The sequence below is a fragment of the Protopterus annectens genome, chromosome 7.part0 (assembly GCF_019279795.1).
Source record: "Protopterus annectens isolate FY-2018-M chromosome 7.part0, PAN1.0, whole genome shotgun sequence".
Taxonomy (NCBI): Eukaryota; Metazoa; Chordata; order Ceratodontiformes; family Protopteridae; genus Protopterus; species Protopterus annectens.
Window position 1 is genome coordinate 112190911 of NC_056739.1, and position 18899 is coordinate 112209809.

The window sequence follows — 18899 nt, forward strand, 5'->3', positions numbered from 1 at the left end:
CAAAATCAAACCATCCTCCTTCAATTACCTCCATTTACATCATCTCGATGATCATTTTGTTTCCTTCTGTGAAGAAGTCCTACTTTCTGGCACCCCGGGAAGAAGCAGCTGGAGAAATTTCCTGGTGTCCTGGCCAAACTACCCTTAATCATTATGGATACCACCTCTGGTTTATCTTGGAATTAGGCCATGGGTTTAGTGGGATTAACTTTAGCAAGAAAAGCAAGTATCTAAATAAATAAATAGTATCCTCCATCAGACACAGTCACAGCATAAAACCACATAGTACCACCTGTGAAGTATAGCTGAACTACCAGAATGCAAGGTATCAGTCATGGATTGAGGGTTTAATCTCAGATCATACAGTGTTACCAGTAGGCATGACCTCAGCACAAGATCACACAGGATTACCAGGAGGCATGACCTGAGCACCAGATCACACAGGGTTACCGGCAGGGGTTAGCACAAGGTGCTCCTTCTACTCTACATCAGTCAGGTTTATTAGGAGGTACTCTTACTTCAATGGCTCACCCAGGGTTACCGAGAAGTGCTCATACTGCACCAGATCCTACATGGTTACCAGGAGATACTCCTGCTGATTGGATCACACAGGATGATCAAGATGTGCTCTTACTGCACTAGAGCCTACAGGATTACCAGGAGAAACTCTTAGGTTCACAGATGGTTGCTGGGCTATTGACCCAAAGGTCTTTATAAGCCTAGCCATGTGTACCCAATATAATACTAGAGAAACACAGTATAAAGCATCTTGCCTAAACCTGAGGTGTTAGTTAGCAACAACTGTCCATATCTTGGAGGGTCAAAGGTGAAATCCCCTGCAGGAATTTACAGTTTCCCATCTAGTCATCCAAGCTACACTTAAACAGGGTCACAGAGGTGCTTTGTTTGTCCTGTTCAACTGATCACGCAGGATGATCAATAGGTACTCTTTCTGCTCCAGATCCTATAAGGTTACCAGGTGATACTCCTGCTGAACTGGGTCATGCAGGACAATCAACAGGTGCTCTTAATGCACTGGCTCACCCAGGGTTACCAGGAGGTACTCTTATTGCCCCACAGTGGTTCTGCATCACACTAGCTGAGTGAGTTATGTCTGAATATAGCATTTACACCACCAACATGATGAACCAAACAAGAGGGTTTTCAACCAATCGGGGTAGATGTGAGAGGCATTCTCCACTCCTAAGATCCTGAGCTGTCCTCCAGAAGCATGAAGCACAGTGAGGAGCAAGACCAGTGGTGCTACCTAAGGAGTCTCATTTGTGATACTACTGGCCCAAGTTTGATGAGTCAACCATCTGGGAGAGATGGCTCAGGAGGCCAGAAGACTCATTCATCTTCTCAGAGGAGTTGAGAGCATGATGCTGCTCTGGTGTGCTCTGGTTATAACCAAGGGAATGCAGTTGTCAGGCTGTCAGCATGACTGCTTGGGCATGCAAGTGTCTTGGATATATGCATATGGAATTATGGGCACATTTTCTGTGTCTCTGCATGTCTGCATCAGTGCAATAGAAGTGCTCTAAGTAAAACAAAGGCAGTAGGCAGTGGAAATTTAGAATAACTGCAAGTGCAGAACAATTTAAGCCTGGAAACTCAGACAATAAAAGTAAGATGAAAGAGATGAAGTGCAGTCCTTAATGCACTGAGCCTCTCAGGCTCATTGTGCATACCATAGGCTATGACCTCTGCAAGACGCATCACAATAAAATGTGAATATCTAACCTGATCCCATCTGTGCTTTTGCCTGTGAATGATTCACATCCCTGAGATAAGCAGACTATGCCTGCTGCCAGTATATTATGAGAGATGAATAGAATATGCTAAATATGTACTAGGACATGGGTTTTTAACTGATTGCAGTGGTCTCTGGGCCTTTGTTTAATGCGCAGTCACACAAGGTGAGTACCCCCACTTCAGCTGTAAGGGTATTAGAAAGAAGTAGCCATATTAACCCCAGTATGCCTTATTAATGTGTTATACATTATCAAACAGCACTGTAGCTTCTGTGTTAGTCTTGCAAAATAAATCATGAAATGTTTCTAAGTGTATTGTAAATATAGTTTTTGACTGCAAATCACCAGCTGTAGGGTGCCACCTAATTAAATGCTACAGTTTGGTAATGTATATGTTTAATGCAGTAGAAGAACAGTGCATGTTTCAGCTAAATGACTTTGCAAAATGGCTGCAGTATGTAATTACACTAACTCACATGCTTTCCTAATTCAGATATTCCTAGAGCACCTGGTCCAGTATGCTTGGAAGAAAATGTCCCTGGTACAGTTACAGTTTCTTGGGAACCCTCACCAGATGAAAAATGGGACAACAGACTGCGCTACATGGTTCAGAAACGTGATTCCAGTCAGATGACTTGGCAGTTGGTGTCAGACAACATCTTCAACAACAAGTGTACAATCATTAACATCATTCCTGGAAGACAGTACTATTTCCGTGTTTTGGCTAAAAATGACATTGGGATAAGTGAGCCTTCCAGCACCTTGCAACCTTGGTGCATCTTCAAGAATAAAGGTAAGATGGGGGATTTTAATGAATAGTATCCATCTCCCCTTTTCTGTAGTTTTCTGTAGGAGTGAGAGAGGACAGTCATATCATACAGCCTTACTCAAGCAGTGCTGACCATCCTTTTATGTCATTTATTTTAAATAATCTGTGTATAACAGGTGCTTACCATACTCCAGTTTAAGGCAACTCTTTTTTAGCATGGTTTACCTAATAAATGACTCAGATTTCAGTACTTTGCTTTTGGAGACATAACCCCTATGACATCCTATTTCTTTTAATGACATTTTTAACTTACTTCTGTTTTTGGTGACATTACCCACATGATGTTCCCTTACTTTTAAAAACATTGGTATGAAATCTGCCCTCATCTTTGGAGGCATTACTTACATGATACTTCCCAAAATTTGGTTACATTACACATATGATATGCCTTTGCCTTTGATGACTCACTCATGTGATTGTCAATGCTGTGGGAGAAATGGCCGTTGTAATGTGCTCTAAGTTTGGAGACATGACCCATTTGATTTTCCCAGGCTTTGGAAACATGACCCATATTATGTACCCTTACCACTGGAAAGCTGATGTGACCCTGCCTTTCAACAGATAACTCATGTGATACACCTCTGCAGATATGGCCATCTGATAAGTCCTGCACTAGAAAACATGACCAATTTAATATTCCCCTGCTTTTACAGATATGACCCATGTGATGTATGTCTTTGGAGACATGACCCATGTGATGAGGCCTGCAGTTAGAAACATGACCCATGTAATGTCTCCCTGCCATGACCTGTATGATCTGCACCTTTCTTTACAGATATGACCCATCTGATGTGTGTCCGTGCAGTCATGAACTATGTGAAGTGCCCTGCACTTGGAAACATAATCTCTGTGATCCGTCACTGGCTTTACAATTATACCTCATGTGATACACATCTTTAAAGACATAACCTATGTAATGTAGACTGTACTTGGAGATATGATGTGATTCTCCCATCTTTTTCAGCTATGATCCATGTGGTCTGTGTATGTCTCCAAAGACCTTGCCTATATGATGTACCCCTGTCTTTGAAGACAATATCCTTGGGTTCTGCCCTTGTCTTTACTGCTCTGATCCATGTAATATACATATTTGAAGATTTGGGTGACACAGTGGTGCAGTAGTTAGCATTGTTGCCTCACAGCAAGATGTTTTCCGGTTCGATTCCCCGTTTGGGTGCTTTCATAATTTTCTTTGTTTTTCTTTCACCTCTGTAAATTCTATAATTTCTTTCTCTTTCCCTCTCTCTTTCTCTCTCTCTCACTCTCCTAACTATAAAATCTCTTATTAAAATATCTTACTTTCTTGTCTCTCACAGTTTTATACATTAATATTCTGTCCTGTCTGTTTCTTCTTTTTTCTTCTACTACCATATCTCTGTATTTTTCTCATTCCCTCTTTGCCTGACTTTTGCCTCCTGAATCTTTTCTGCCTATTGTTTTCACTAGAAACACAGTTATTCTGTTGTCTGTACTTTTTTTAAACTTTTACCCTCCCTTAGCTCTATTATAGCTGGTCAAGTCTGTCATTATTGCACCGAAAATGGAGAAACCAACTAGATAATCCGTATATGAGACAAAACGCTGTCTCAGGCTATGTTTGCAGTACAAGTGAACCGGACCCAGGCAAGAGAATGTGTATGAAATAAAAAAACTTTCTTCTCTTGCCCGGGTCCGGTTCACTTGTACTGCAAACAAAGTCTGTCATTATCTCATGTATTTTCCTTCCTTCCTTATTCCATTTGTTTTTGTCTTTATCCTTCTCTTTATTGCTTCTACTTTCCATCCTATCTTTTGACACTGTAGTGTCTGCTGTATGCATTCTGGCCATGCTTCCTAAACGCTAGTGTTTATCTTACAGGGTTTCTCTGTGCACACCCTCACTCATCTCTCTCATGGTGCAACCTAGAATGACAGCATTCCCTATATCATTGCCCAAGCTTAACAGCAGCTCATACAGAGTGCCTCTAATCTGGTTGCTTCTGGCTGGCATTTTTTTCTCTGTGTTGACCCACCCATTTCACTCTCTCCACTCTCCTGCCATACCCTACCCTACGCCCAGTTCCACACACCTGTTCTTCATTTATTCAAACCAAACCTACAACCCCATCCACCTGACAAATCACTTCTAACCTTTCAATTAAAACAGCCATTCATTTTATTCTTCCCCTATACATTAATATCATACCCCTCCTCTCTCCCTTTGCCATTCTACCATTCACCTCCCACCTCACATACAGTCTATTCTCTCCTCCCACCAATATTTGCACTAATATTCTACACTCTGCTATATAATAAATTCATCTTACTCTCCAACTGTCTGCCACCAGCTCTCCCTCTATCAAAATACACTTACACATATTCTTCTTAAATAAAATTATCTTATATCGCTGCAGTACCACCCCTGCACAACTCATCCCACTGTTCCTTCACTCATCTCATTTCTAGTGCTTATCTCCCTTGGTATTCACCCTGTTTATATACTGACTATCCTTTTTGTCTCTTTTGCAAAGATGCTTTACATAACTCTATTACTCACTCTAGTATGTCACCTTACAGACTACCAGGCAACAGTCACACCTAGAATCAGCTCACCAACCAGCAACAATTCCACTAAACACAGCTGACATTTTCAAACTGTAATTGCACCATACCTCTTCAAAGACTCTGCCAATCTGTACTACAAATATAGAATTCTTGAATTCCATCAGACCCATCTAAACCTAAAAGCAAAAATAAAAATTGTCTAAAAAAGAACATCCCTGTCTTACCTGTACCCTCATAAAAATATCTCAGTGTAGAGACATTCACCCAAATCCAGGTCCTGTCAATCACCATAACACAACCAGCAAATCACCTTCCACCCAGTACTCAAACATTTCCTTCCCTCACCCAAAAAACAAAAACTAAATAGAGCCTCAGTAACTATCCACAGTTTATGTCACAAAGTCACAGAACTTCATGCATGGATATAAATCAGATATTCTGGCAATTACCAAAACCTAGCTAAAGCCCAAAATAAAAGTCACTAAAATACTTCCTCATGGGTACAACATCATAAGAACAGACTGAACTCTAAAAAAGGTGGAGGTATAGCCATTCTACACTCCAAATTATACAAACTGTATGCTTTTACAAATAGTATTACCATATTGCACAATGCAGAAATGCTCATCTTATACCTCAAAATATACGGTAAAAACAACTTTGTTTCATTGCTTTCTACATCCCTTCTGGAAACTATATAAATATTTGGAAGATAGCCTACACTGGATATCGAATACCATTCCTAATGAAAAAAATATTGGGAGACATAAATACTGACTAGCAAAAAATTTGCTTCAACTTTCCCAATTCGACTATTAGCCCACTAGATATAATACAATTTATGACAAGAGCTCCACCCAGGACTCGATAATGGCTTCTGACCCTTACAAATACACCACCCTTGGAACCTTTGTGAACTTCCTTAGCGATGACCATCTTCCTACTTACACTCATACATTAATCATCCATTATGTTAAACAACGTAACATCATAAATTTCAACCTGGACACCTTCATATCAATACTAGAATTCATCACCTAGTCTAATCTAAAACTCCACCTTCTGGATGAAGCAGTCCTCTTTTTCAATATAATATTCTTAAATAATCTAAATAACTTAACACCTTAACACCATTCAGAAGAAAGACAGTTAAAACCAACCATGCTATCCAACAATACTAGAAATCTTATACATAACAGGGATAGGCCTGGAAAAATGGTGACTAAACAAAACAACAAAACTACTGCAAGAGCTTTGAAAGCTTTGAAACCTTGCAAAAAAAAAAATCAGGTAAACAATGACAAAAAACAACATTACAATAATCTGCAAAACTACCATAAATGTAATCCCCAAAAGTTCTGTTTTTCCATCAAAGACTGAATTCCTCCAGGGACTAAAAACAACTTAAATCCTTCTCCTAATCTCTGCCAACTTGAACTTGTCAGCCAGTTTAATAGTTACTTCATAGGCAGCATAGCTACCCTTATCATACCCCACAATCTGTAGACACTGAACATATGAACAAAAGCCCCTGAAACGTATGAACATTCAGCTAAAAATGTGAGTATCTAATTGGCATAAAATGTGAATACCAAATAGCACGTAACTCTTTTTGCTTCCAGTAGAACATAGGATACCACTCAGAAACACATTAAAAAAAAGTGTGTGACAAAAATGAAGGAAAATATCAGCATATTGTCAAAGAGAAAATGTTAAATCTGTAGACTTTAATAATGTGTATTTCAAAATTCTACCTCATAAGGTCGTTTATTTTTGATTCAGAAAAGGAAAGATATAAGATGTGCCCTATTTCCTTGATTATAGTTTCCACTACCATGTTTGTCATTTAGTGTAGTTTTCTGTGTGCAAGACATCTTCAAAACTTATGTGATGATGGGGATTCAGAAAATTGTGCTAAGAAATAAATCAAGACTGAAAATAAGGACATACCTCCAAAAATAGGGCCGAAAAATAGGAATGTTCCTCCAAAATAGGGATAGTTAAAAGATCTTGCCTTTATCAATAAACATTCTAAACATCCATAATACCCCATACCCTACCACAACCCCCACCCACTACTACAATATCTTTCTGCTTAAAAACTGTTCCAACTTCATATATAAAAATATTACTTCTCAATGTCAAATCATGCCCACCATCCACTGTTAACTTCCCATCTAAATTTCACAAGACAGCAACCAGTGCTATAGCATACCTAGTATCAGTCCTTATAGATCAATATAATAATCCTGTGTTCTTTCCCAATGGAAAAAAAAAGAAGTTATGTACTCACCATAACGTTCCATCTGAGTAGGTAACTTCATTTGTCAGCAACATGTGGGTTACGGATCTGATATGGATCCGAGCTGGCAGCATAACAAGCTAAAGATCCGAGCTCCAAGCTCCACCCCCTTACCCATACTACCCTGCAACCTCCTTCCAATCCTCAGATCGCGTTTGCCACCTACACAAAACAACAAAACAAACTAACTATCTGAGAAAACCTGACTCAGAGACAAAACAAAACTCGAGCATCCAAACCTCGAGTTCAGCTAAATAACTATTCAGGTTAGGGGGAAGGAGGGAGTGACGGTTGCTGACAAATGAAGTTACCTACTCAGATGGAATGTTATTGTGAGTACATAACTTCTTTATCTGAAATAGCTAACTTCATTTGATCAGCAACCTGTGGGACAGAGTCCCCAGCTACCCGAAATCTTGGGAGACCCTCAAGGAAGAATATTCTGGAGCACTGCAGAGCCAAAAGCAGCCCTTCCTCTAGACACCAAATCTAGCTTATAATGAGAAAAAAATGGTGTGAGAGGACGCCAAGGTAGTCGCTGAACAAATGTCATCCAGGGAAACTCTAGACCAGAATGCAGCAGACGTTGCCATAGAACGCGTAGAATGAGCATGAACTCCCATTGGTTCTGGCAAGCCAGATTCTCTATATGCTAAGTGGATACAACTCGAAATCCATCTGGCAAGAGTCACTTTAGAAATCGGTTTCCCTAGAAAAGATTTTGCAAAGGAGATGAAAAGTTGGTCAGATCTACGAAAGACAGCCGTCCTGTGTAAATAAAACCTTAACTGTCTGTGAACATCCAGTAAATGAAGTTTATACTCCCCTTTGTTCTGGTAATTCAGGAAAAAAAATGGCAAATTAATGGATTGATTAATGTTCATCTCGGAAGCAACTTTGGGAAGAAAAGAGGGATTAGTCCTGAGAGATACCCTGTCCTTGTGAAATACAAGGTATGGAGGTTTGACAGAAAGAGCTTGGCTGAGGTAATGGCTACCAAAAAGGCCGTCTTCCATGACAAGAACTTCAGATTAACGGAAGCTGTGGGTTCAAATGGAGGCGCGGCTAATGCCTGAAGAACCAAGGTCAGGTCCCACGGTGGGGATGAATTTCTAATAGGAGGTCTCAAAAGAAAGGTACCTTTTAGAAAGGCCTTACAAATTCTGGTAGCAGCGAGAGAACCAAAGTTGTCCCCAATATGGAAATGGGAAATAGCAGCCAGCTGAACCTTTACAGTAGATGAACTGGCCCCCTGCTGAAAAATATGAGACAAGAATTCTAGAACTGTTGGAATAGGAACGGTAAAGGGATCCAAGTTCTTATGTGAAGCCCAAATGGAAAAATGTTTCCATTTACTATTGTAAATCGTCCTGGTAGAGGATTTATGTGCTGCCACCAGAATGGACTTGACTAGGGAAGAGATACCAGGAGTCCTTACAATTAAGGGAACTGGATCAGCCAAGCTGAGAGCTTTAGCTCGTCCAGGTTTGGAGGGGCCACTCCCGAGGAGTGAGAGATCAGATCCTGAATGGGATCCACGATCCAGAGAGGAGCTATGAGATGAGACTGTAGGCAGGGGAACCAGACTTGATGAGGCCAGAATGGGGCTATGAGGATAATCTTGCTCCCCAACCGACGAGCTTTCTGCAAAAATGTTGTCATCAGCGGAAGTGGTGGATACGCATAAAGAAGACCGGGCAGCCAAGCATGGACTAGAGCGTCTCTGGGGGCTTCACCTAAAGAAGGAATGAGAGTGAAAAACTCGCTACACTTCGTTGGAAGGCGCATGATGTGAAGATATTGCAGCAAGGCTGACCCCACTTGAGGAAGATCTGTTCCGCTACGGAAGAATTCAGAGACCACTCGTAAGGGGAGAGGATAGTTCTGCTCAATTTGTCCGCCAGAATGTTGGACCAACCCAGAATGTGTGTCGCTAACAGGAAGCAATTGGTGGAGATCGCCCATTCCCAAACTCTCATGGCTTCTCGGCAAAGAGGGTAAGACCTGGTTCCCCCCTGTTTGTTGACATACCAGACCACCGACATATTGTCTGACTGGATCGCAATAGTCCCCGAAGGAAGTAAGGCATGAAGGGCATGCAACGCTAAAAGGACCGCCCTCATCTCCAGTACATTTATATGCAGAACGGTCTCTGTCTGAGTCCGCATGCCTTGGACAGTCCTGCCTGCACAATGCCCCCCCACCCTAGGCGGGAGGCGTCCGTGGTCACTGTGGCCTGGGGTAGGGGCATAACAAAAGGTCGTCCTTCCCAAAGGGCTCGGGATTGGAGCCACCACATGAGGGAGTTCCTGCAAACCCTGCTGAGGGGAATCGGCAAGTCTAGCGGATGGTGTCGAATGGACCACTGGACTTGCAAAGTCCACTGTAAAACCCTCATGTGCAGATGAGCGTAAGGGATCAAATTGATCGCTGCTGCCATGGACCCCAAAGCTCTCAGGACTAACTCTGCTGGGGGAGCAGGAGACTGAAGAAGAGCTAGTACATGTAGAGTCATGCTGTGAAGTCTGTCTGGCGTTAGGAAAGCTTTGACCTGAAGGGAATCTATCCTGGACCCTATGAAGTCTATAACCTGAACAGGTTGGAGGAATGACTTCTTGACATTTATAGTGATTCCCAAATAGGATGATAAACGGAGGAAGAAGTCCCTGGCTAGAAAGAGTAGATGCCTGGTGGGGGTGGTGAGGAGCTAGTCATCTAGGTACGGGAAGACCTGTATGCCCTGGAGCCTCAGGTGGGCCTCTAAAACTGCCATGACCTTGGTGAACACCCTGGGGGCTGTGGTGAGACCGAAGGGTAGGACCCAGAACTGGTAATGACTGGCCCCTAGCTGAAAGCAGAGAAAACTCCTGGACCGTCTGTCCATAAGAATATGGAAGTACACATCACTGAGATCTATGGAGCACATCCAGTTTTCCACCTGCAAGAGGGGCAGGATGGATTGAAGCGTGACCATCCAGAATTTCTCCTTGGCAACGAAAAGGTTCATTGCTGGCAGGTCGAGAATCGGCCTTAAGTCCCCCATCTTTTTTGGCACCAGAAAGAACCTCGAGTAGATGGCTGATCTGGACTGGTCTAGGGACACATGCTGGATGGCTCGTTTTTCTAACAGCTTTTCTATTTCCAAAGCCGTGGCTTCCCTTTGAGTGGGTGAAACATCTGGGAGGTGCCTTGAGTAAGGGGGCTTTTTTATGAAGGGGATTGAATAGCCTCTAGATATTATCTGAAGCACCCAGCGATCTGCCGTGATGGACTCCCATTCAGCCAGGTGCCTCGAAAAACGCCCCCCGACTGTCTTCAGAGAGGAGCAGTTGGGCAACCCCTCAGGGCTGCTGCGCAGGTCAGTCAGAAAAGGGTTCCCATGACCCGAAGTTCTTCGGACCCCCTCTGTCTCTGGGTCGGTATCCATCTTGTCCCCCTCTGCCTCTGGGGGAGAAGGAGTCCTGAGCATTCAGGGCCTAATGAGATTTCTGGAACCACATCTTCTTCTGCCCTTGCTGGTTTCTGGAGAAGGACCTTTGAGGGGTAGAGAAGCGGATTCCGACGGCTGACAGCGTTTTCCCATCTTTCTTGCTCTAGACCAGCGTCTCGTGGACGGTCTTCCCGAACCGGGTAAACCCGTCAAAGGGTCCATTCGTGAAAGATGCCCTGAAAGGTTCCGAGAAATCGCAAAGCCGAAGCCAGGCATGATGCCTTAAGGCGATACCAGACCCGCTAGCTCTAGCGGCTCCTTCCGTGGTGTGGGAGCGTAGCCGCATAGACGTATTAGACACTGATTTGAGAGTGGCCACACGAGCCGAGAAAGTCTGTTTATCCTTGGCCGACATGGACTCTGGGAGAGACTCAGCGTACTCTTTAACCAGGTTCCGCTGCAGTCTGATTACATGGGCCAAGGAATTCAGCGCCCTAATAGAGAAGGTAGCTGAAGCAAACATCCACTTTCCAATACGGTCCATTGCCCAAGACTCCTTGTCAGGGGGATGGACTGAAGAACTGTCCTGAGCTAGTTCCTTTTTGGTGGCCACCGCCACCACCATGGCATCTACAGGGGAACCCTTGCTCCATGAAGCTTTGTCTGCACGGGGGCTTAGAATCTTGTTGGGCCTCCTGGAGATCGGTGCTACAGTGTCCGGTTCCTTCCACGCCCTGATGGTAATCAGGTTGACCAGGGGGTCGGCCGGGGGGGGGGGCACCCAAGAGGTAGATGGGCATGTGTCAAACGCCTCCAGGAATACCGACTCGTCCGAGGAAGGTTTTTTGGTGGACCACCCCCCCCCCCCTTTGGCAGAGCATTTCCATAATATCTCCGAAGGCGACGTTGTCGGGGGGTGACTTGGGAGAACCCTTCCTCCAAATCGGTATCCTCGGTGAGGGACTCAGGGGAGTCCAAGTGCCTCCTTTTGCACAGGTGTTTGTGAGGAATCTCCTCGGGGGGACTGTCAGAGGTGGGCTCACCAATGGATTCATGTTCCTCAAGGGGAACTGGCTGGGGCATCAATGACACAGGCTGTCCCTGGGACTGGATGATGGAGGACAAACCAAGCTGTGAGGGAGCAGGGGCAGATCCAGAGGAAAGAGTGAGGGGTCTCGATCCTCTAGAGAGAACCCTCTCCACAACGATGAATGCCGATGGGGAACCAGCCTCTCTAAGACAGGTGGCTGGCACCCACGGATCCGACAAAGGGATCGGTGTCGGAGCCAAAGCGCTCGGATCTGAGTGGACATTGTGCTCCGACCGCAAAGGAGCCGAAGACACACTCGCCCCCTCGGATCGGAAGCCTGGCTCTCGGCTCCGAGAGCTCGGATCTGAAAAGGGACCTGATAAGCTCGAGGGCATGGCCGGCGTCAAGGTAGCAATAACCATCGGTGCCGACTCCCTGACTCTGAGGCTTCTCAGATCCGAAGACTCCAAAACCCGGTAGTGGATCGGAGAAGGAGCTATCGGGGCAAACAGTGGCAGCAACACTCCCCATCTGCAGCTGAGTTTGCAGGAAGCGACTCATCATCTGGTCCATATCTGCCTCTGAGAGGCTACGAGTAGATCTGGAAGAGGCCGCCAAAGCCGGCTGGGAGGGCCGACACGACGATCTCAAAGATGGTCGGGCCTCCTCCTCCGGCTCCGGAGAGCAGTGTGGGGAATGGAGCCGTGGGGAAGGAGGCTTGGTAATCTTTAATGGAGAGGACAGAACCTTAGCTGGAGGGGCCGAGGGGTCCAATTCGGCCCGCCGTTTGTGGCTTCTCTCTCTCTCTCTCTCTCTCTCTTTCTCTTTCTCTCTCTCCCTTCTCTCTTTTCTGTCCTTTTTTGCCTTGTTCTCCCTGAGATGAGGTGGGAGGGTGAGTCCCAGACAGGGGAAGAGGGCCAGATGGTTGGGCAACTGCAGCCGCGGTTGTCGCTACAGAGGGAGAAGAGGAAGAAGAAGTTGATTCCGCGGGTAGAAGACCCGCCAAAATCAGCTTGTTCTTCCTATCTTGCAAGGCCCAGGGGTTAAAGGCTGCACAGATCTGGCAGCCTGAGGAAAGGTGAGAAACCCCCAAGCAAAGAACGCACTGAGTGTGACCATCCACTGGCGACAGCTTATGGCCACACTCAGTACACTTAGAAAAAGTAGTTTTCTGGCTTTCAGCCATACCCTTCACACACACACACACACACACACACACACACACACACACACACACACACACACACACACACACACACACACACCTAAAGGGAAAAGAAGGGCCTACTAGGGGATAGAGATTGCCAAGGATAAGAGGGGGATAGATTAGTTACGGATAGAACTAATATGTAAAAAATATAGAAAAATACTACACACACACAGCTAACCACTATACTACCCAAATATTTTAAGAAAAATACAAGAATTAGTTACACTCACCTGGAGCTCGAAAAATCCCGTGCTTGGCAAAGCCGTGGCAAATGAGATTTGAGGATTGGAAGGAGGTTACAGGGTAGTATGGGTATGGGGGTGGAGCTTGGAGCTCGGAACTTTAGCTTGGTATGCTGCTGGCTCGGATCTGTATCGGATCCGTAACCCACAGGTTGCTGATCAAATGAAGTTAACTATTTCAGATTTACCCATAACCCCACTACATAAAGGAGGGACCGCAACAGAACTGTCCAGCTTTAGGCCCATCGCCATCCTATCCCCCCTCAAAAAAATTGGAAAAAATATCCACAAGCAACTTCTTCAGTACATCCTTCAACTGACTGCCTCTGTATCCTTCCTAGACACCATTAACAAAGCGAGGGACAATGGTACATTTGTATCCTCTTTATTCCTAGAACTATCTAAAGACTTTGACACTGTATAACTCAGCAAATCCCTAGATAAAATGTTGCCCCTTAGCCTCTCACATTCTATTCTCACCCAGTTAAGAATCTACTTGCCTGACAGACAACAATCTGTTAAATGGCTCTGCACTCTATCCCTTTTCCTGCCAGTTACCATATGTGTACCCAAGGCTCTGTCCTTGGTTCCCTGCTGTTTAATATATTCACCAACAATCCCAATACTTCTTCCCAACAAGCTTCTCTCATACAATGCAGATGACTCTACTCTTATTTGCTCCACTGATAGCCCAAACCATTCTCATAATACAAGAAGCCTTTTAAGTTCATTGAAAGCTGGCTCTAACATGCTCAATTACTGTTCAACCCTAAAAACTGAACTGCTCCTGTTTTTCCCAACTCCCGATAGCCTTGACAAATGTGTAGATCAGAGCGTGTGTATGTACCTTTAAGAAGCATTTCCAGATGTAGCACGTGCATATAAATACTGAGCATGTGCAGAAGCAGTGCCATTTTGAGAGAACAGCCAGAGTGTTAACATGTATGAGTGTGGTAGTCAATCTGTTTATAAGTTTATTTAAGTTTAAGTTACAAAGCCTCATTTCTGATGTGTTTGTGTGTAATAAAGCTGCTTGATAAAAACCAACAAATGTTCATCTGTTTTATCTTGACCAGATGAGTGGCAAAAAGTAACTTCAAAATCACCTCCCTAAAAATGTTGACACTGAAGTACTATCCCATACTAAATTGTATGGCTTGACTATAGATGACAACCAAAATTTTAACCTATGTATTCTAAATGCAATTAAAAAAACACACCAAATGTTAGAAATGCTCTGTAGAACAAAAAACTACCTCACAACTAATATGAAAGTAACCCTGACTGACACTTAACCTCCTACCACCACATCTGTATAGAGCAACCATCTCTACAAACCTCAAAATTTCTCTAAAAGCTAAATTTGAGCAACGTTATAACAAGACCTCAAAATGCTGCAAAAGAACCCAACCAAAGCCACGACTGTACTGCACTAAAAGAACAAACTGGTTAAAACTACATACACCCAATTAAACACAGGACAAAAATTAATAAGCAGTCCTTAAGCCTGCCAAGCTCTTAATAATATTCTTCAAAGCTGTACCCAACAGCATCTCTGAAGATCAAATGATAAACATCTCCTTATTACAGACAAACCAAAAGAATCTGCAGGGAACTATCTATGCTCTAACACAGTAGCAAAAACTTGGAACTCACTCCCTATGACAATCAGAACATCACCCAACCTCCACATGTTCAAAATTTCTTAAAAGACATTCTTAACTAATGATGGCTCTGCTCATGTTTTATGCCAGACTAGTCCCAGCATACAATTAATTTCTTTTTCAACACACCTTTTTCTTCTAACCACAATTTTATCTCTCACCCAGCTTTCTTACAGCTATCTTCTCCCTTTACTCCCTCTGCCTAAAATCATTTTTTTTTTTCATTTTTCTGGCTTACTGTCCCTCTCCCCTATCTTAGTATCCTCTCTTGTTCCACTTCTGAAACTCTTACTTGCCTGCTATGTTACCAAAGTACACATTCTTAATACTCATTTGTAATTTCTATATTTTTCTTTCTCTAATAACTTTACACATATACTTTCTCTTCTCTTACTTACAGATTTTCCTTACATTACTGTTCTTCACTCTCTCTCTCTCTTATATCTGACCCTTTCACAACTCTATTAATAATCCTTTTTTTTCAACTAACCACTGTTTCTCTCTTTTGAAATCATGTATTTTCCTTTCTTATCTCACCTTTGCTTCCAGTTCTCTCTCTCTCTCTCTCTCCATCCTGTTTAATTTAAAAAAAATTAAGCGTACTCAACTTATTACACAATCTTACGACGTCTTAGGTTACTCTGTATTATATTATATTACATTTGTATACATAACTCTTACAAGACTGTAATTTTATATTGTACTTGTATGAATGAGAATCCATAGAAAATATTTATATTACACCTTTTTTACATTCATGTAATATGTTAGAGCTTTTCTCCCCAGACCTCCACTGAAAAATGGGTTATTGCCCATTTGGACTCTCTTGGTAAATGAATGTCAATAACTAAATATATAAATAAATAAACAAATAAACAAATAAATGTATATAGCTATATATACCTGTCTGTATAATTATATATGCAAGTAATTTGAATTTTGTTAATAGTGATGCAATAAAACACTGGCAAATAAAGTTCAAAATTAGTGGACATTGAATCTACAATACTTTAAATCTAAACTTACCAGAAAGAAAAGCAAGTTACTTTTCTTTTCATATCAGTAGAAAAAAGTAAACCCTAAAAGAAGTACCATATATACTTAGTCTGGTACTACTAGGGAAAGGGTTTTTCATAAGGTAAGGACGGAGATAGTGGCAGCAGCAAAGTTAGGGTTAGCATACATGAGTAAGGATGGATAGGAAGGCTTCACTACACATGCACAACATTAATCTAACCCCTATCCTAACCCTTATTTTAATCTTAACCCACAAACAATCACACACACCTTCTGCTCACACACATACCCACAACATTAAATATAACCCTTATTTAGCCCTTACCTCTGCCTAACCTGCAAATACTCACGCAAACCTACACACCTACGTATATATATATATATATATATATATATATATATATATATATATATATATATATATATATACACACACACACACACACACACACACACACACACACACACACACACACACACACTCTCTCTCCAAAGTCTAATGCCAAACTATCCCTTATATCCAAAAGTTTTGGAATTAGAAACAACCTCCCCCCCCCCACATACCTGCATACATTAAAACATCACACTACCTACCATATGTTGACATTCCCACAAATGACAAACTGTCTTTGAGCCAAAATACTCACCAAATAACACAGTCAACAAAACAGATATGCTTACTTTCATCTGCTCTGTCTCGCAAGCTTGATTCACATTTCATCAGGCATACTGGCTTGAATGGGCATTTCAATGGAGTTGTGCTGCTCACTTCTTTGAAGAGCAAGTATTATATTTTTACGTATTAGTAAGGTCTGGGGGTCAGAGGTCAGTGCACCTTGCAGAAAGAGCAAGGTAGGTGTTAAATTGCCTGTCGTCTCTCTCTTTCTCCAAGGTGCAGCAACCTCAGAGGGAGACTGAGTATGGGAGGTATGGGATTTACCTCTAATATGGGGGTGCATGGGAACAGTATTTCTTTCTTTTCCCACACTCAAAAAAAAAAAAAAATTATATATATATATATATATATATATATATATATATATATAAAACCCAGAAATGTATTTACTTAAAAGTACTACAGTTCCTAAATATAAGCATTGCCAACAAAAGAAAAAAAAAAACAGCAGTGACACAACATTGTACTGTACATCTAAGTAATATGTAAGCAATGAGCATAGCAACAATAATGAAACTCTAATTTAAACCAGTTAACATTTATATTTAAACATTTAAAAACTCAAAGGATATGTATAACTTCTGGGATCACAATAGACTGTACAACAGATGGTAATGTGGGAACCTTCTAAAGGAGATCTTTGTTTTGCATGCATAAATCAAGGAAGGTAAATAGTTCAAAAGGACTGCAGCAAGGCAACTAAAGGAGACCCCTGCCAGAGTTCTCAATTTGGGCCTAATTTGGAGCCTAAGTACAGACAATAGCTGCTCACCTGATGACTCAAAATGTCAGGCAGGGGTATGGGGTGCAGCAACTGTCTTAAATAAGTGAGCATGGAAGGTAAGAGTAAGAATCATAAAAAGCAACCTGCAGCCAGCACACATCACAAGCATAGAATTGGTATGGCATTTTCTTGGAATGCCAGTCAACAATCTGGTTGCAGAATAGCACACAAGCTGTATATGAGCTAGAGCATCCAGAATCCCCAAGCAGAATACAGTGCAGTAATTCACAGGATCATAGGAGGTTACTAGGCTAATGGCCCTGGGGCCCGTACAAGCCTAGCCAAGAGTTTATCCCCAAAAAGAAACCTCAGCCAGCACCTGTCGCCCCTGTCAATGAGGGACACAGGTGGGACCCTGGGACAAATGTGTGGTTACCCATCCACTCATCAAATTTGCGGTTGAAGAGGGTCATTAAGGTGCTCTGTTTGACATGTATGGGGAGTCTATTCCAGAAACAGGGCAGCCTTTGGGTGACAAACCTGTCTCTCCAGCAGGTTTTGTTGATGTCACATATTAGATTCAGGCCTTTTGAGTGGGTAAAGTGTGAGGAGTTAGACTTATGTATATGGAACATCTCTAGTAGAGCAGGGTCCGAAATTGCTTTGTAGGCGGACACAGATCATCCCTGAGCAATCTGCATGATACTTAGTAGAGTGATAGTGATTTGAGCCTGTCTGCATAGGACAGGTGTTGGAGGCCATGGATTCTCTTTGTGAGGTATTTCAGTGGCCTTTCCAGTTGGTATAGATGTTTGGAGAGGAACATCCCAATGGGGCGTTATACTCAATTATTGGTCTAATGAGGGAGGAGTATAGAGAGGTAATAACCTCCTTTTTTCTGGATGCAATCCCTTTACTTATGATATGAACCATGTAAAAGGCTTTTCTGATCACTGCCGCTAGATGATGGTCAAATGTGAGGTTATCAACCTGAGTGCCCAGGTCTCTTACCACAAGTTGTGTGCTTAGGGGGCTGCCATTGATGTGGTAATCAGTAGGGGTTGTGTTTTTGCCGAATGGTATGATGATACATTTTTTGCATTTAGCTTGAGGCCATGATTTTGGCACCAGTCATTAGTTGCTGTTAGACCCTCTTGCAGTATGTTAACATCATTTGGGGAGTCAATGACTGCACCAAACTTACAGTCATCTGCAAACTTGGCCAGCCACAGGCTTTTTGTCTTTGCCTGGACCTCTGAGAAATAGATGCCAAACAGTAGGGGGTGTCATACGGGACAGTACCAGAGTATGGATTACCACTCCATTGTTCAAAGTTGATAAATGTTCTATCTATATTCTGCAGATGGAGGTAATATGTACTGATGACAAATGACATTTGGTCCTTCAATGCCAGTCCATCATCAGGGACAATGCCAAGATCATGACTACAAGAAAAATCCTAATCATTTATAATCAA

General features: G+C 42.6%; 1 protein-coding gene across 2 annotated transcripts in view; it reads left to right on the plus strand.

Annotated features, from left to right (window-relative positions):
• The window catches only part of IGFN1 (immunoglobulin like and fibronectin type III domain containing 1), an 877552-nt gene that overhangs the window by 615091 nt on the left and 243562 nt on the right, over window positions 1-18899 (plus strand). For both annotated transcript variants that reach the window (XM_044076544.1, XM_044076545.1), the window contains exon 22: window positions 2248-2547. In XM_044076544.1, coding sequence (XP_043932479.1) covers window positions 2248-2547 — 300 coding nt within the window. The remainder of the gene's footprint in view (window positions 1-2247; window positions 2548-18899) is intronic.